Here is a 20,497-nt window from a genome sequence, read left to right as displayed (position 1 = left end):
TGTATTTATTAGAAACGAAGACTAAATATGAACAGGTGTTGTTTCCTGTGCTCGCATTTGTTTATGTATCTATTATAGTCGTAGAATCGGTTACACGGTGTATACCTGCTATGCAACCCGAGCGAAAGAATATTCCTGAACGTCGAGGAATATAACAAAAACACGTCCGGCGCGAAGTGCTCGTTCCCTTCGAGATCTCACAATTTCTACGACATTGAGATTTTCAAAAATCCCGCGAACCGTACCACGGAGAATATATTCGAAGATATAATAAACCGTTCGAATGTGGCTCTACAACGTCGGGATAACGCACGTGTCGCGCATTTTATGAATTAGATCGACGTTCCCTTCACTCCCTACCGATACACTCGTGAATAATTTTACCTCGAAGCTCATGAATTCGATTCGTATCGAAAAATTGATTTCGCTGCTACGACGAGATACTTTCGCGGAAAATTCCCAAAGATCCGTTCCGTTTCGTCACCGTTCGTAATCCCGTACCATTTCGATACATCGTCCCCGTAAGATTCGCGAGAAACACCCTGAACCGTTCGCCCTACGATCGAAGTTTCGCTAACGCGCGTTACGGTCAACATCGAGATCAGAATTCTCGCCAACCTCCTCGTGAACGCAAAATGTTCATTTCAAATTGCCCGCGTAACGATTTCTTTCGAATATTCTCGGAAATATTCCGATTATTTTCGAATACTTCGAATATCGAACGTATCGAAATATACCTCCGAGGAAATCAATTCGAACGTATCGAAACGCGAACAAGATTCACCCCTGGTTCTCACGTTCGGTCTAATTTCCTTACCACGAGTCTCTCGCGATATTGTAGGCGAAAGGATTAACCGTGTTTGCGCGCGTTAAATTGTTCTCGACTCGTGAGCGTTCGTTACGCGGCGAAGAAAAGAAAATAAAATGAAAAAAAAAAAAGAAAGAAAGAAAGAGAAGAACACCTAGTCGCGAGACAAGAAGGTTCGAGTTGTGAATAGCCAGGAATGGAAACGCAACGTTTCCGAGTGTATCGATCGTCTGGTAGTTTTATCCATCGCGCGTTACACGCTTGTTACCGTCTCGAAACGCTCGTCGAGCTGCAACAGCTTCGAACGGTCTCGCGTATCCTCGTAAATCATCGCCGATGAAAATACTTAGGCCGAAAGACAAGAGCGCCAACGGCGGAAGCATCGTTAAACGGCAGCGCTATTATTGGAGCGCGGGTGGAATTACGTTACCCTTGTCTTTTATTAGCCCGCCGCGGTTCCCTTTCTTCCTACCCGAGAGCCTCCCGCGGGATGACTAACGTCTGGCCGTCTCGCTGGCAGCTGGCCAGGATTTCTTCGCGTAGCGGATAGATTTTACTCGCGGCTTTCCGTCCTGTCTTGGCACAACCTTGGCCAAGCCAGGTACTCCTGTCATTGCCACGTGGAGACACGGTCTCCGAGGGCACTGGCTCCTTCGGTCTCTTCTTTTCTACCAGTCGAGATTTCGATAAAAGATAGCTCGAATGAACAGATAACCATAACCGAGGGTGCACGCGTTGCTGGTAGATATAAATACTCTTTGGCGTTCGTCTGATCGTTCGTGCGATCGCGGTCAACGAGACACGAGGAAACTCACGGATTTCGCTACTTTTCGTTTTCTTCGTTCGCGGAAAAATTCATCGGGTTCGTTGCCCCGTTTCGTCCCGGTATTCCTTAGGAATCTGCCGCTCGGTGCAGATTCGTGGTTGACCGTGACGTAAATGGAAAACAGCGGCACGGGTGATAGAAGCGAGGGACGTCGAAAGAAACGTGTCGGGCGAAACCTTTCGCGGGGAAACGAAACGATTCTTGTCCGTGATTTCGATTGCGTAACGCGTATGTAAATGGGTCGAGATTTTTTCTTTTTTTTTTTTCAACGCTTCGCAGAAACCGGGAAAGAATAGGAGTACGAACGGTTAGTCTGTTGGTTCGATGGTTATTAATTGCGTTCGTTAAAATAGTCCACGCGCGTCATCGAGTCGCGGCATGACGCACTGTACGCAATAACGTCTGTTATTCGTAGTGTGTATTATTTTTCACGCGTTCGTTGTTACACGTGTTGTACACTCGTGCGAATAAACCGGACGATATAGAAATATTAGGGAGACAAATATCACGCGCGAACGAATCCTCGATCGTCTACCGGGATACACTGTTTCTGTTGATCGAGCGGAACAATTATTTCGATCGATAATCATCGTATCCGTACCCGAACAAGAATACGAGACTGTTAATAATCGAGGGAAGGTGTATAATTATCTCTCTCTTTATTTTATTAATCCAATCGTATAAAATCGACCCGATGATTCATTAAACACCGAGTTTATTATTATTGTGCATCGATCGGTCGATGTTATCTTGTTCGTTTATCGCGTGTACGCGTTCCTGTAATACCTTGTGTCATCGAGTCGAGAAAGAATCCGCGAACGATTTACGAATGTCAAAGTGAACGCGCGATGCACAACGATCGAAGTTCTTCGACCTTGTTTTTATTAATCCGGTCTTCGATGTTTCAAACGATACCCTCGGTGATACGCAAGGAACAGTGCATCGTAACGGAAACGCAATCAACTTCGAGTTTGTTCGCTTTTCTTTTCGATCGGCTCGCGTCCTACCGTGGAACAATAATCGAGTAAATTGAAAAGCATCGGGACACACCGTTCGGAAAGCGCGGTTATACGTTGCTCGCGACGCGATCGATTAAAGTGAAATTAACGACGCATTGAATGCCACGCGAAACGCTCCGAAGATTCGGCCTCAATTTCGTATTTTTACAGAACCGGAGCCGCATCGGTCTTTACAACGAGATAAGAACGGCTGGTTCGTTCGGCAACCGGTTCGAAGAATGCCCGAGCTAGTCGAAACGAAGTTTCTCTTCACGGGGAACAATAAATATTTGTAATGGTCGACCTCTAAATGGATTAACGGCGACTCCGATTCTGTCGTGTAACCAGATTCGATTACTAATTGCGTCGATAATTTATACGACTTATTTCCACGGGATTATTAATATCCTTTCGCGGTCTACACTCGAATATCATGAATCTGTGGCGAAAAGGATTTATGGCGGCACGGGTGTTCGCCGGGAACGAAAATGCGAGTGGAAAGTGGCCTTTTGCCGTGCACAGAACGGGTCATAAAATTCTAATCTCGCATTATCTGTGGCACACGTTCTCCTTGCATATTTCGCGCTAACTGCATTATGCTTCTCGCCGCGTCGAGAAATCTAACGTAGGGGAAAGTCCGACATAACGAATCACCGGGCAAATTCAACGAGTCCGAGCCTGTCTATCGATGAATGTACACTGACATTATCTTTGCATACGTCTTTCGTTTTTTTCTCTCTCTCTCTCTCTCTCTCTCTCTCTATTTCGTAGCAACGACGTAAAAGCTTCGGTTCTTGTACGTGCCCGGAACGTTTACGTAAAGCAAGATCCGAACGGTGAAACATTGGATTCGGACTGATTTACATTGATGTTGCGCTCGTGTTCCGATTCTCTGGCTTACCGGTAAAACTACCGAGGGTGGTCTAAAAGACCTTAGAGAATTTACCGAGACGCTTACAACCGCTCACGAAAATGTTCTCGAACGTAGCGATAGAAAAATTTAACGATAGAAAATATACCGAGGCGCGTAAGTTTTCGAACGGTCGCATTTTTAGCTCCGGAGATGGAAAATTTACAATTGAATTTCACGCGAGACTGATGTACATTGATAACGATTTACGACGAATTTCACGCGAGGATACGTCGAACCTTTTGTTTTTTTAATTATGGTAAAGTTCAGTGGGCGTCGATTTTATTCACCGCGCAACGAATTCTTTCATTGTCTTTTGATAATGATTTTAAGTCGAGGATTTGAAAAATACGCGAGGTAAATGTTAAACGATTATCAAATTGAACTCGATGTAACGCAAGAACAACCTACATATAGTAGCACGGACTGTGTCACCGATTGATCGATCGTGGATACAATGTAGTTAGAGAGTAGCAACGATCCATGATATTGAAGGAACGTTCTTTTCGATTTCAGAGAGATATTTACAAATTTTTCTGTCCAACGTGTCAAATTTTAACCGAAGTAGGATTGAACGAACGTAACGACACAATTCTGCATATGTAGAAATGTTAAGATACCGGTTACCGTGATGCACTCGTGTCGAAATACTTGAATGATTCGAAATAATGGGCGAAACTAGTTCAACTATAGTTATCTTGGTAAACGGTACTGGTATTTCGTTTCAGTCACCCGGTTTCAAGCCGTTCGAAGATTTCTGAAACGAGTTCGAGCTCGAAGACATATTCTATTCGTACGAGAGCAAGTTATCTTAATACAGCAGGATTATGATTCAACGGGATTTAATTTTACGGTTTCCCTATTATCCGATTATTTCATTTATCAAATTTGACAGTAATCACGTTATGTATTACTATTTTGATTCGAAACGAAATTCATCATTTCCGACGAAACGATTCATTCCCGTTTCGTTGAACAAGATTCCAATGATTTTTATCGATCGGAATATAAGAACATCCTTGGAACGGTATTTGTTGCATAAACTAAATTTTATGCAATATCTGGTAGTTTTCTGCGATCTGTTACGCAAACGAAATATTGTACCGACATCCAAGTACAAGTTACACCGAAGTTTTCGTAATATTGTTGCCATTATGATAAAGTAAAATTATCACGGATCGTATTGGCAAATCTTAAAGAAAATTTCTACTCGCGTACCCTGTTCATTACGGTTATTTACTCTAGACGTTGAAGTACTTTCGTGACCTACTGTATTTTATCCGCAACCTAGTAGCTGATAAGTACTAGCCTAAGTAGCAGCTTTAAGTTCGTTGACCTACTGAGAAATAAGAAAAAAAAAAGAACCCGCGGAGGAACACTGATACATATTCTTACGAGTTTTCGCAAAAAAAAAGAAAAAAAAGAAAAAAGAAAGAAGGAAGACGACACGAAGAAAATGTGACTCATCGACATTTCGAAGAAGAAATAATTCGAAGTTATTTTCGAAATTATTTTTTATCTAAACCCGTGTATCGCATCGTGTAAGAAAAATTTGAGACGTCATCGTCTAAACGACGTTTAGAGATTTCGCCATCATCCCACATCTTCGGCCGCAAATTTATTCACAGCTCGACCATGAAAACATGCGTCTTGGCCAGCTTTCGCTGGACATACATAGCTCGGGACATTTGTGTAAATCGCGGACCGAAAATAAAGTGGATCGAACTGTGGGACCACCGACTTTACACGATTTCCATAAACGTTACGCGCGCGTTACATTTATTTCGTCCAGAATGGTTGCTCGCGTGTCCATTAAATTTACATTAAAGCCGCGTTTCATTTGCATGCAATACAGCCTTGAAGACGGTGAGAAACAGTGACGGATCTCTGCTACGGACTAGATGCGTTGCTAACTCGGGCTACGCGATGACCAGGCTGCGGGTGTTCAACTAACTGCACATTATCCCTCGAATAGGACAGTTGGACTTGAAATAATTCGAACGATCGTAAGAAACGTACGTTTCGTTTTACAATTGGGGGCATATTTTCAAAATATCGATTCTGAGGTACACATAAGATATTGTCGCGTATTTCGAACGTTCGTTCCTTCAATAAACTCTGTACCGCTTGCAATGTTTAACGATCAAGGTCGACAACGTTCTAATTAATGCTTCTCTCTGCGAGATCCCAACGCTCGACGCAACACCCTGTGCGGAAATCTCATACCTGTATTCGTGAAGCACACTCGTCGAACGCCGATGGGCGTTCTTCGCACGCGGTGAAACGATTCGATCGCCTTGTAAACCCACGTTGCATCCAAGAGTTAAAAATCGTCTTTCTCCGACCTTGCAAAATTTTCTATTCAAATTTCACGACGAGTTATTTCTTCGCAGATCGTTAACCACGGATGGAATGCAAAGTAAGGCACGAGAAGTTTCGTTGGGCCCTCTTTGGACAATTTGTCCGGCCCGTTAATTCTGCGGGACGTGGGCGTGACGTAATACACGGTGGCCAGGGTGATCGTGGATTAACTTGTCTCGAGAGAAAGTCCGCTTTTCCGCTCGCTTCCCACCTTGCGCCTTTTCCAATTCCCGCCGATTGCACGGCCGTCTCGCAAGATTGCGCAATCCACGCCGGCGCGACTTGTGCTCCTTGAAAAAGTAGAGACGCTCCGCGCACGCGGGAAAGAGTGAAAGCAGATAAAAAGGAGAGGGATCGTATTATCGGGACGGGGGTCAAAACTAACGATAAAGTCGCAATGTCGCGAGATAACATCGGTATCTGCCTACTCTTTCACAAGACTCGGGTTTTATTCGCCCGTGGTGGGAGTTTAATAAGGAACTTTGTATCGCCTTCGTTCCGACATCTGGACGTTCCGTAGTTGAACTCTGTCCGGTCGGTTGGGTCTCGGATCAATTTAATAATTTAGCGGATGAAACAGTAGGACAAGAATTGCCGTACTTTGACCGGGTACTACCAGAATGACGGTTCATTGATAGAAGTTCGGATAAAAAACGAACGACTCGTAGCTCACGAGTCGACGTTGCATCGTGGAAAAAGGGTATTCGAACGTTGGGCTCGATTCAACCTCGCTGTTTGCAAGTTTTTCAATTCGATCGCAATCGTATCGTTCGAACGATCCTATCGGTCAAAGGACGTTAACTACCGAACGTTATTTTACTAAAGTAACGTTAGAAATAAAGAAATAAGTGGAAACGAAGGGTAACGATACGCAAAGTGATACGTATAACGGTAGAGTACCCTTTTTTGCACGATTGAAAATACGTTTCATTTAAATAATTTGAACGTGCTGACCCTTCCTTTAGCGAGTTCTCAGTCAAAGTAAAACCGACAATCGTTTCTTCTTATGAACGTTTCTTATCTTATCGATGTTAAAAAAATACGAATTTCACGGGAAAATGACAAAGAACTATAACGCAACATGCATTATCGTATTCTAATATGAATTGATCGAATCGTGCCTAATATGAACGGACTTTAAAATAAATTCGTATCGGTGTAAATAGAGTGAGTGATTTGCATTCATTTTTTTTTCTTAGAAATTCATGGTTCGTTCGATCGATCGAATGTTACGATCGAGTGGTTTGTCTACTGAAATTCTTTCAGCCGAAGCAAGAAATATTAAGCGATATTGTACCGCATTATACGGACTATGACAAGAATTTCATTTCTTTGGATTCATATTGTAGATCGTAATACGGTATCGTAGCGAGCGGCTGTCTTTGACCCAGTGATCGTTGCTGTTTTGCGATGGCATTGGATTAATTATCGGGTTACTGTACCGGATGTTTAGACGTTAAAAACTTCGATTACGGACGTGCAGAGCCGCTGTGTAAATTCCGAAAATAAGCGCTACGTCGGTTTTGTATTCCTCGAATCGGTTCGCGGTAACGTTGAGAATGTTCATTTATGAAATAGATGATTCGTCTCGAAAATTCAAATTCAATATCGTGAAATTACGGGGGATCCGAATGAAATTTAAAAATTAAAGTTAACGCCGAATTGAATTGAAATTACTGCACAGTAGGTACGTCTGGAATTGTGCAAATTAATATCAATTTTTGATTCGCTGTGTAATTTTACCGTATTCGACGTTTGTTTAATTTACATCGATTTAATTTAATTCCGTTTCATACGGTTTAATTCGACCGTCGGGAGCCCTTGTTCGAATAAAATTGAATCTCACTCGTTTTATATTTCAGTATCATTGAAACGTATGAAAGATAATTGTATAAATATGTACGTGCCAAATGTATTATTATCTGGATATTAAAATGATAGCGATCAAATATTCGCTCGAAGAAGGAAGCGTAAGAAAGAAGTTTCCATTTGCTGAAAATTTTACAACGAACGTGTAAACTTTCGCATCGATAGCAATATTACTTATTATGTAAACGAAAGCAATGAAATACACGGAGCTTGTAAAGTTGTGTAATTTTATTGTAACGTAAAACAAAATCGCATATTCGTCTCGCTTGATCATCTTATGAATTAAAAGACAAATGAATCTTTTATTATCGATAAGAATATCACGTCTTGTAAATGTTAGCCAAAAGGAATAAGTGTTCATTGTAAAGGAATACTTTGCGTCAATTTTCCTAATTCTACAGTGGAGAACTATAACCCAGATGAACGAACATGTCAGTTTCTACTTCAACGATATAGAGATCGATAAAAAAAATGGAACTTTTTTAAATCGAAGTAAAAACGAATTGGTAGATGGGAATATCGAGTGTCTGAAAATTTCCACGCTGAAATTCATCAACGAAAGATGAACCTTGTCCGGATGTACAATATTTTTCTCTCTCAACTTTGTCCATCCGAGCCGCAAAAATGATACGAATTGTTCTGCATTGTACCGCGACGCACTTGAAAATATCGTGAATATTAATTATCATTACAAAGGCAGATCTGAATGCACGCAATTGCTCGATAGCAAATTAGCAACAGTTATCGAGACTTTAATTTATGATACGTCTACATTTATCTACCTGACGAGGTATACGATACAATATATACCTATTAGAATTACAAAAGGCTACAGAAAAAGCAAACACATTGTGTTTTATATATATTCGCGAAAAATATAACACAAACGGTTACAATAAAAGTTACGTTGGGTTATATCGGTCGTGAAGTTGTCGTTCGCTCGGAAGCAATTTAATCGCGAGAGCGAGCCAGAAACAGGATCCGTGCATTCACGATCGCATGAACGTCAATCGCGAAAGAATTACGCGACGTGGACGTCGAACGCGAACGAAAGATATTTGGTGATAGGTTCTACACGTTCCAATGCCACGGTATTATATGTTTTCAACATCGAACAGGGAACGCTTCCATCGGCGATACAAATCATACGCAACGAATACTCACGGACGCGGAGGACACTTTCAAAAAATTCCGATCCCCGTCTCGGTTTCTCCATCGGGGGCCGATTCCTGCAGCCGATCGGATTTCATCGACCGTTCATCATGAAAGTGAGACAGAAATGAGTACGTTGGATAATACGCTGCACGTGATCGCGACACGGTTTGCCACAGGTCGCAAACGGGAAAATGTACGACTTTTGAAATCGAGCACGCCGAATTTGTATCGAGCCGATTGGCCGGTTCGCTTCGAGATTTATCGATGCATCGAGATGTATCGTCGCAGAGTTCGACGAAAAGTATGTTCGAAGTATATTCTTTTCCTCAATGAACGAAAACCATCGAGAGTTTACTATAAATATTTACCACGGCGATCGAGAGCCACGTCTTGGTGTACTACCACTTGTATCGCGTTTAATTAGTTACAGATGTTGCACAATTCTATGTAATTATACAATGATAATCACTCGACGTGTGTTTCGATGATTACCTCGCAATCGCAGCAAAAATTAACGATCTATTGTAGGTGGCGCCAGTCATGTGACTGTCAGTAGATAATGTATCGGGAAATAATTGTGTCGCTCGTGACGATATCAATTAAATTGGCGTGTACGCCGTCGGAAGTATTGTATTTTACAGGGATTTAATCTTCCTGGATATATAGATACGGAGGATCTGTTGGTAACTCAAGAACTATGCAATTAGTCAGCTTTTGTGTTACATCTTTTCTATTTCCGTTTCCTCGTACAATGCATCGACTCATCGCAAGATGCACCGGTATCGCGTACGTGTGCGTTTGTCTAATAAACAAATCCTTATCGGCAGTCACGCTACTTTTTCGTTCAATTTATTTGTTTCTTCGAAATAACACATTAATCCGATATATTTTCCAATGTTATCGTAACCCTTTTTGCGATTACGCTTGCACATCGAAACGTTTGACCAGCACGATGAATTCGGATAATCGTATCAAAAATAGAAGTTTCTTTCGGCAATCTGGGACGAGCCATAAATAAGATCGAAATCAATTGTAATTTTTTCAATATTGTGAAAATCAGTGTTACAATTAATTGCGAGTGAATCGGTGAACGATCCGCGAATATTAACTTCTCAAGTAAAGTTACAAACGATCTGTTAATTACTTAAAAGTCACCAATTTCATCGATCCGTTTGAATACGAAAAATTTATAAATTCGTCGTTTAATAATTCTCTACGAGGAAATTTATTAGTCTTCGAAGTTATAGGAACGAGTTATTTTATTTTAATTACACGATGTTCTTGGATCGATTAAAAAAGGATTCGAACGAAGAACGGATACATAAAAAATAAACGACGATCGTAAAAGTATATTAATATGTATGAAAGTTTATTGGGTTTACCTCTAATAATTAAAGGAAGATAAATGATTCGGTCTCCGGAACTACGGAGCGTGATGTCCCTTATTTTTACCACTACCGGTAATAAATATATAGTGTTGCACGATATGCCTAGTATAGTGCATCGTGTTGCGTTACGCTGCGATAAACATGTACATTACTTAATTAATTGTGTTATTTTAATGTAAAATTAATAGTAGTATTGCTAAATAAATAATACAGGATGTTACGGTGTGTATAATGCCGTTTTCTCCGTTAATGGGACTATTTATTTCTTGTTACAACACTCGTTCGTTCTAAAAATTTATTCGTCGCGCCATTTTCATGAAAGTTCTATTCCTCGGGGTTCAGAAGCGATATATTCGTAGATACTTGGAAAACTTTTTCGTAGTTTTCGTTCAATGATCGATTATCTCCGATGCAGTACGAAAGAAAACTACGCGAAGCTCAAAATGGCGAAAAAAAAAGTATGTAATCTGTATATACCTTAAAATCGAAACGTGGCTCGTAACACGTGAATACTAGTACTAACACACTAAGCCACGTTGATTTTAAAACATCGTTTTGCCTTGCGTATTCTTTTACAGTTTTCAATGTAGCGATTTATCCTTTTCTTCCCCCCGAGATCATTAAAGGCGAGGAAAAATTATTTTTACAATTCAAAATCTATCGCAAATTTTGGAAACTAATTTAATCGATTATATTCTTCTGAAAAAGTGTACAACTTTTCTTATACCTTATTTCTTTTTTTACATATCATTCTTGTAATACCGAATACTGACAGCACGGAGACTCTGGGTACAATAATTTTGCACATCTCACGTATTGTTTTTAATTTAAAAAATTCTTCCAAAGTGTAATTCTAGTAATTTCAAATTAATAGTAATTCTCAGAATATCTTCTTCGATATGAAAATGCAACCTGTATAAGGAAAATAGTTTCTCTGCAAGTGGGAGTTCGAAGCAAATTTCTGAAGTAAAAGAATCAACTATTCTACAAAAGAAGGAATACAGAATTTTCTTTGAAATTTCTTCGCGCGCAAAGAAACCGTAAAAGACGTATGTACGTTTGATCGTGTTTATTATTTTGTTCTTTTCTTCGCCGCAAAGGTCGCGAAAAATTGGAAAGGACAGTCCAATCGTTATTCATTTTGAGAGCAAATAATTCGAACCTACGTTACTAACTTGTAAAACATTGTTCGTTTAAATATGTATCTAACATTTTATGTTTATTACCACGTTCAAAAGTATATCGTCGCGCAACACGTAGAAATGTTTTAAAGTATCGTCATTATTTACGTCATTACGATACGTGGAACAATTTAATTCAAAAGTAGTTCAATTGCATTCGTACACGAAACGGTAAGAAATGTAGAGATTTTGCTTCGAAAAAATCCGATCCCTCTGTCTTCGCATCATTTTGTATTTTCCTAAAGAGAGTTCGTAAATAGAGTCGGAACGTTGAAAATAATGAATAACTTTGTTACACTTTTAGGTTGTTTGCTTTGAAAAGCAACAAACACGGGGAACTACCTTTCCCGACTCTTCGTATCGTCCAGAAAAAGAAAAAAAAAAAGAAAAAGAGCGACGAATAAACACGATGAAACGTACATGCGTGCGTTACGTTGAAAATGTTACCGTTTCAACGCATACGATAAACACGTTAAACCGAGCGGTTGCGCAACTTTGGTAAAACTAACTTCTCTCATCGACGAGAGACACGTATTAGAAAGATTATTGGTCGGAGCAGCTGTAACAATCAGCGATAACTTTGTTTGCTTGGTAATAAGACCGAGTAGCGCAACATTGTTGCGATCTCGAACGACGAGAAGACGAGGAAAAACGTACGAACGATACGAAAGTCGAGCTATCGCCGAAACACAGATCTCGGTGAACTCTCCCGATAACATTTGCTTTCTGTTCGAGTTGCAGGTCTCTGGAAGTGTTCGAGTTGTACGGCGTACGACACTCGGAACTTTTGACAGTTCAACGTAGAGCCGGTGGTTCCGGATTAGGCGGTCCCCTGAGACATACGAACTCCATTATTCTGTGGCTCCGTTGCGACCAGGTAAGTCGATGGGACGCGTGTCTTCGTCACGTGATTGATCGTTCGGGGAGCCAGCTTTCGTTCGCTCCCCTGTGAAACTGTCCCGAGAGAAGCGTGACAGCGTTGGTCGACCGTTTTCAAGGCTACGCGAGCCTACGAACCGAAGCAATCGTGCCGCGTTTCATAACATTGTGCTACTTGATAAACGATAAAGTTTATCGCCCCGCCGTTATGCTCGCGCGAGCTGTTAACGCACAGCTCCGCGAAGAGATAATTCGTCCATTGAGGTTTCGTTTATTACGAGGCTGAATGGCCGACGTATGTGCAAACTCCCGATCGCGCGCACTGCTTCGTCCAACGATTGACAATGTTCTTTCGAAACCTTTCGTTAACCCTTTCGATTCGGCGCCTTGAACATCGCACGTTTTAACACGGATTTGGAGATCGATTTTAAACGTTATTTCACGTTTCCTTGCATTTCTTACCGTTTACTTTAAACGCGCACTGTTCTATACTCTTCCGAGTGAAAGATTGAATTTAAACGGAGTTGCAATTTTTTGCATCGGGAAACCAATCGGGAAGCGATTATCGGTTCGGGAGAAGGATGTAGATCAAGATGTTCAGTTTTGTAAGATAATTTTAAAAATAGTTAAGAAGAAACTGTAAGAAGTAGGAAGTATTATTTCCATTTGTGTCAATTTTTCAATTACAAGGAAAACAGTGCTTTTTTCCTATACCACGAGTCGTGGCAATCGTTTCCATTAGTTCTGTAAGAAAGTTAACGCATTTCAAAAATTTACCGTAAATCGTTTTGTTCGTAATCTTCTAAGTTCGGTACAACTCGAAGCTGCTAAAGGGATCAATGTAGGAACTCGACGTTAATGTTAAAAAGTGTGAAATAATTCAACGTGCTGGTCTACCGACAATCATTTTTTTTTTTTATCTCGAGAAATGAAAAATCGTGAGCCAAAAGGTTAAAGAGCGCAGATACGGGGTTCAGATTGTCGTGATATTTAACGTGGGAAGATATCGAGGGGATATAGAGAACCTGTAGGATAAACACTTTAGAGTTCCAAAGAGAGAGAGAAAGAGAGAGAAAGATAGGAATCGGGGAAGTAGGTTTATTGTAAAATTTATTTCGGGTTTATTGTTTCTTTTTTTTATTAGCTTCGGTATTTTCAGAGATACGCATATTTCTATGTTCCGTTTTGTGTGTAACAAGTTATTGTGTACGGTAGTATATATTACGAGGTAAAATTGAGTATTGCGTTTTGTGCTCTTTTCGAGGTTACGAATATTATTTCTGCAGTCACGAAAAAAGAATACTAGAAAAGAAATTTAGAGACTGCGATAAAAATGTAACGATTCGAGCATTTTAGCGCTTCGATTATTATTGTTGGGATTTTTTTACACTTTTATTATAAGTTACCACCGTAACCAATTAATAATTACACATATATACACTTATACCGTCTATATAAATATATCTACAGAATATTTCGATATTTATTTAAACAGAGAGAGTTGCATCGTGTTCGACGAATACCAACATTTTAAATCTATGAAAAAACAATTTCAGTTCCAGGTAAATACACCGCTTTATAAACCAAAGTCGATTATGCGCGATACAAAAACGCTTAAACTTGGCAGCATACTCCGAGTTACGGTAATAATTTTTATCGCGTATTAAAGAATATGTTTCTCTACTCGCGTCTTTGCCCGAGGTCTTTTTACAGTTGCAACGAAAAATGATCGTATCAACTGCCGCGTCGAAGGCTGCAAGTGAATTAAAAATAACTATACCGCGTTCCCATAACATCGTTTATGTTCCTTGATAAACGATAAAATTTATCGGACCGTCGGCGCTTTGCTGTTTAGTTAATCGTTCTCTCAGACACACCAAAGCAATCCACTGCGTTATCGTTGATACTTCATTCCGTGTTCCAAATAGAGATACGGTACACCGAGAATTCGAAATCCTTGGTTAAATACTCGAGTCGATGAATTTTAAACGTTCGTTCATTGTTAATCGCCTGTTGTCGATTCAGAAATTTCAGACGTGTTCGCGTCGTACGTTACGGAACGTCATTCTATTACTATTATTATTATTATTATTATTATTTTTTTTTTTTGTTTTATTTCGGCGATTTTTCATTTTCGACCATCTTGGCCGTGTCCCCGTTTCACGATTCCAAACACACGCGAATGTTGCAAGAATCTACGACGTATTTACTTATCGCGTATTGCACCCGTGGACCAATGCAAGATATCAATAAAACCGATCGATGCAAAGTTCCACTTTACGCGGAATTTTATTACGCGATAAATCAATTCGGTCCGCTTTAGAGGTCGCGATCCAACGGAACGCTCGGGATTGCGCAATAATGTCTATCGATGACTATCACGGTGTGAAAATTTGCAGAATTCATTGACGCGAATAGCTGAACGCTAGGAACTGCCATATTCCAGATACCGACGAGCTATTCGTACCGCGGTTTCGAAATCGGAAGCCGATCCATCGGCCTTGCGTATTGCGGTTGTAACTAACAGCCGTTCGAGAATTTCTTTCACCTGGACTAGGGCAAATCCGAACTTTCCCCGAAGGGGTCATTGTGTAACGCTCGTCGATGTATACAAATAATGAAAAATTGTGCAACAATCGTTGCATTCTTCGCCTCCGTTGCTCGCTAACTTGTACGCTCGCGGGACGTGTTTCGTTTACTCGTTGTTACGATTACGACCATTATGGAAGTTAATGGTCTATGCAAATGCATTTTTACGCTATTCTCTCTGTAATTTTCCTTCTCAAATCTCTATCGTTGAAAGAAACTCGAACCTGACCGTTTTGTTTTTTTTTTTCTTTCTTTTTTCTTCTTTTTTTCTTCCTTTTTCCGTCAATTTTACGGAACGACGGTGGAATAATAATTTTATAATGGTCGTAGAATTATCTGCTTATCAAGATAGAAATTCCACGGTTACGTAAGCGAATGTATTTCCTACGTAACTGGTTTTTATTTTTTTCACTGTTACGGTTTTATAGCAAGAAACTCAATTTACACAATTCGTATTTACATCGGGAAACCATTGACTGCAGTTAAAATGGATTCCGTACACTACTAGACGATAAGTTCCGATTAGTTATGACCGTTCGGTTTATTATAGTATTTCGTTCGTACACGGAGGTGTCTAAAAGAACTTTCTCTGCATCGATGGAATTTGCATTTTATATCTTGTTATATCAACGTTAATAACATTTATTATGTATCACTTGTACTCTCGAAGAAATTAATTTGTGCGGAATAAGGGAACATTCAATTGCAAAATGTACGTGTACGCTCATTCGGTCATTCGATCGGTCCATATTCCTTTGTTACTCTTTCACTTCTCTCGATCCCCTAAAAAGGAATGGTTTATGGTTTACACGTGAAATCAGAATAGACGCGTTTCAAGTGTTACACTCGGAGACATTTTCAGTTTCTAATTGCGAAACCTAAAAATTCCCCAATCGGTTATTTCTTACGACATGGCAAGTTAATCGTTCATCTTTGGTAATAAAGATGGAAAACATCTAATCAAAAATACCAACCTATCGAATTACGACCTAGAAAATATTATTATCTAGATTCTTGGCAGTAAAACAATAAAAGGAAGTTGGTAAACGTATGACCCACTTCGCCACGTTTCCGAGTTGTAACTATTTTTGCGTCCGAGCAATTTATATCTGTGTATCTACGAAATGCACAGAATGACCACCTTTCACCTGAATGCAAACCTATAGACGTCTCATTGTAGTCTTTCTCGTACGTTCGAAAATCCCAGGTGTCGATGTATTTCAATATCCTTGGCGACTGTTCCACGAACAATTTTATAACGAGACCACGAACAAAAATTCAACAAATTTACCGATTAACGAGTTCACTCGTTATTTATACTCGTCTGTCTTTCGATCATTTTTATTCGATCTCGTTTAATTTCGACATCTGTACTTCTCCCGAAAGTATACGAGGTATGCAAAATCTTGAAAGACTACGAGGTAGCGTTTTCAAAATATTAATTATCAAAATGAAGTTTCCACCAGTTACAAAACTATTGAAACGCAAAACTGTCCAGGACGGAACGAAACGAATCGTTTCTATCGAATCTTTTGATATCGTTTGGTTCGAACATAGATCATTTCTGTCGCACGCGCACTGTGTCTAATTAATTCGTAAGATAGCGTCCCGTTCGATGTCGGTTGTGTGTTGGGTTCCAGGCGGTTGAATTCGTCACAGAATCGTGACGTTACGGTATAGAGATCGTATGGCTTCGAAGCAGGTATCAGGACGCTAACGAATTCCTTTCGCCCCTTTCTACCGTTCATCCTCGAGAATCGTCTAGGTGACTCTCTCGTTCGTTCTGTGGCAACGCGTCGGTCTGAACTTTCCCTGAAAAAGACGGTCGTTAAGTAACGGCGTTCGTCTAACGTCGTTCGTCCATGGATCGCTGGTTGCGTTTCGCGAGCAGCCGCGTTGGAATGTTGAATTTTTCTGTACCAATGGAAAGACCTACCTTCTACGAAGTATCCGCGACCATTCACGCACACCTTTATCGGCGTTGAGTGAGAGGCGATACCGATTTGCTTTTCCCGTTATTGGCCTCGGACGCTGGCCACGATAAAATCCGTCATCGTCACAGCACCCCGAAATTTCACCTTTCGAGCAAGAGAAACGCTTCGGGAATGTACACGGGGACATTTCGACGTTTCGTTTTTTTTTTCGATGCTTCTTGAGTACAGGCCTGGTCAGGAATGGTCCACATTCCAATTGAAGCGTGCGTGTACGATTTCGTGTGGAAGTATTCCAATCTTTGGGATTATATTGCGAGGAACGGGATAGATTTACCAGTTATATCGGTATTTCCGAAGTATCGTTAGTTGCGCTGTATCGTTTAGATATCGGTTGATAATTTTGTCATTTTTTCTACTGGAGGGACTTCCTGTTGTAAAACGTGTATCGTTTAAGTAGGTGCATCTAAACATTTTCATTACTATGTATTTGTGAATTTTTCAGGGTAAAATTAAATTGTTCCAAGTGGCAAACACACGGCGATAAGGAAAAAACTTTTCCTTATTGGTTCTTTTTTCCTCAGATTTCAAGGTCATTCGATACCAAATATTAAATAATCGGAGATAAAATTACTCTTCACGGTTTTGATGATTTTAATGGTATCTTGAAAACTCTTGGAGATACAAGGAAGTTTTTTAAACAAACTTTTCATGGTTTTTGGTGGAAAATAACACGGTGTCATCGGTAAACAGAAATTAATGAGCAAGTCGTGATTAAGTTTCGAGTCGGTGAGAATTCGAGGGGCAATTCTGCAAGTCCGTGCAGCACTTACAGCGAACTGCTATGTATAATACCGAACGTAATTAAAGTGATTCAAAGAGGTTAACGGATATAGAATTCATAACGAAAAGTTAATATTGGTGTTTACTTGTAAGGGTGGGTTACCCGTTCCACGGTATCCGTGATCAATTCTATTCGTCTTCAAATTTATGTCATTGTATCAGCTTCGTAGGTGATCTTAAAGCGTTTTCATGTCCACGGTTTGCGCGTAAAAGGGTCGCTAGGAAACGCGAGGGGAATTTTATGTATGAGGGACAAATTTATGACATCCTTGTCTCGCGTTGAAATTAAAGGGTCTCTCTAACCTGACTATGCGGAGACCTTCGATACTCGCATACTAAAGTGTATTTCGTGTACGTTATTCGAAAGTGGAAGTGAAGAAGATTGCGCACAGAAATCGTAATTGTTCTCGTCTTGTACTGCATTCACATTATCAAGAATAAATGATAGAATATTAAAATTGGAGTGAAAAAGAAAGTATATATTATTTTTATATATATATATATATAAATATTCGTCTGCTCCCTGTGTCGTAACTGATTGACAAATAGCATAGAACGAAGAAAGGAACGTCAGGATTGATTAGTAATGAGAATGCTTGATAATAATAAAATAGATATATGTATCTAGTCTACTGGTACAAGGGAAATCGATGATATGCAAAGATAAACTTGTTAGAAACAACAAACACAGCACGAATGATTGTCACCTTTGACGTTTGCTATTTTTTCTTTTTTTTTCGCATTAAAAATAAAAAGCGTTTGGATGTTTCATCCTGTTTCATGCGCAACGCGGTACACGATTTACGCATTACATTTACAGATAACGCAGATCACATAATTTCTACGGTACTAAAATTGAAATAATGTAGGACATGACTAATTCTACTTTCGTTGCAACACCGGCTTCTTATTTGCAATGATTTTCATATTCACACCGTGGAAGTTTTATATCCACTGGGACATTTCTTACGAAACCCGTGACACGAATGTGGTAAAATATATGTCGCAATATTTCTAAACACCGTACGCATTTTTTCAAAGTTTTTCAAACCAATTCTGTTTCATATTTATGGGAGTTCCACGCTTCTTTCTAAATTGGTCGATTCGTGGTTACCTCTTGTCAAACTCTCCGAGTCGTGAATTTTTATTATTTATTCGATCGAGAGTATGATTTTTTGATAACACGTGGTCAGCCATTGCCTCACAATTAGTCACCGAAGCAATTTATCGACGTGGACGCGTCGTAGGACAAGAGGGAAATGGGTCGGATTAAAATAAAAGCCTGAGTAATTCCACCCACGTCAATTATGTTCTTGTTATCCTACAGGATCCCCGAAAGTTCGAATAGCCAATTACGTTTGTTCCAGATTTCTTCATAGTGGAAGCAAAATTCATTAAATAAATCAGAAACCGTTCTCTTTATAAACGATAAAAAATGTAATGACGTTGCGTCAGAAAAATTAGAAAACGGTCGTAACCCGTAATTGGTACGGGAGTACTCTTTTTATTAATACCAACCGTTGGTGAAATAAAATTGTCGCGTGTTACTTCAAATTTTGCCTAAAAATTGTAGAACACCTTTATCGTATTATATTTATTATTGGAAAACGTAAGTTTAAATATTTGGATTTTTCTATGAAATTGAACATTTTTTATTTTGTTTCACAAATTCGTTTCGAAAAATCATAGTACTGTCGAGAAGCGTGAGGATTAAATAGAATTAAAACTTCTCTTTGAATTTTCTTTCCGCTTTGTAGCAAGAAGAACAAATTTTTAAGGAAATTCGAGGGATTCAATTTGAAAGAATTTTATACGAAAATTACTATCTAATAGTTAAAAAGAAACTATCTTGAAATCCGACGGAACTTTGTTAATCGAATCTTAAGATTTTTGAAAAATGTTACTTCTTGAAATTTGAGCTAAACATGTAGCAGTAACTTATAATTTCTCGTCTGGTTAGTGGCCCCATTAGCGACCGCGCCCCTTTTATCGACCTCTTGTGTTTATTTTCTACTCGATCTAACAAAGAAATAAATACACTTTTGTACGCAATATAAATATAATTGAGAAACTTTAAATTGAAAAGTAAAAATATCTCATCTATTCGTTAAATTATTATTTGATTTATTGCGAAATTCAATAATGATTGTAATGAATGCGAAATTATAAGTTGAGCTAATAAACGTACTTGACAGTATATTAGACTGTACAATAATGTACGATACAATAAACTATGCGATAAAGAAAAAAAAATATATATATATATATATAAATTTCATTTAATAGAGTACATATTTATCATGAGGTGGACAAAGGGAGTCAGGAGATGGAATATAGTTTTCGCAACAACTTTGTAATAAAACCACAAGTTGTGCTTAAAAATTTATTTAACTTGAAAACCAAAGAAGTCAATGTTTGCGATAACCCGTACAAATCTCTCTTATGCGTCGTTGAACAATATTTGGCTTAACCCTTTCGGTGCTGAACTTGGTAAACCTAGCACGTGTTGTCTGCGAGAATTCCGTAATCACATTTATCGACCACCTTCGCGAAACGCCTATAGGCGTTCACCGTATATGGTGCTCTGATCGATCGAACGCTTGTAAACGCCCACGGCATTGAAAAGGCTGAACGATTATATTTCGATACGTTCGGTAATGGCGTCAATTACGTAACAAATGTAACAACGTCTTTGAAGACTCGCTACGTAAAGTGTATCAATTTCTCAAAATAATTTCTTTTTCGTCGCGTGTTATCTG

The 20,497-nt window shown here is 39.4% G+C and overlaps 1 protein-coding gene across 2 annotated transcripts in view; it reads left to right on the top strand.

The window, feature by feature from the left end:
- Positions 1 to 20,497, top strand: part of LOC143147009 (tRNA dimethylallyltransferase) — a 128,073-nt gene that overhangs the window by 56,375 nt on the left and 51,201 nt on the right. For both annotated transcript variants that reach the window (XM_076311819.1, XM_076311820.1), the window contains one exon: positions 12,238 to 12,373. In XM_076311819.1, the coding sequence (XP_076167934.1) occupies positions 12,238 to 12,373 (136 nt within the window). The remainder of the gene's footprint in view (positions 1 to 12,237; positions 12,374 to 20,497) is intronic.

This window comes from Ptiloglossa arizonensis, chromosome 5, assembly GCF_051014685.1.
Source record: "Ptiloglossa arizonensis isolate GNS036 chromosome 5, iyPtiAriz1_principal, whole genome shotgun sequence".
Classification (NCBI taxonomy): Eukaryota; Metazoa; Arthropoda; class Insecta; order Hymenoptera; family Colletidae; genus Ptiloglossa; species Ptiloglossa arizonensis.
This window is presented reverse-complemented; position numbering and strand designations above follow the sequence as displayed.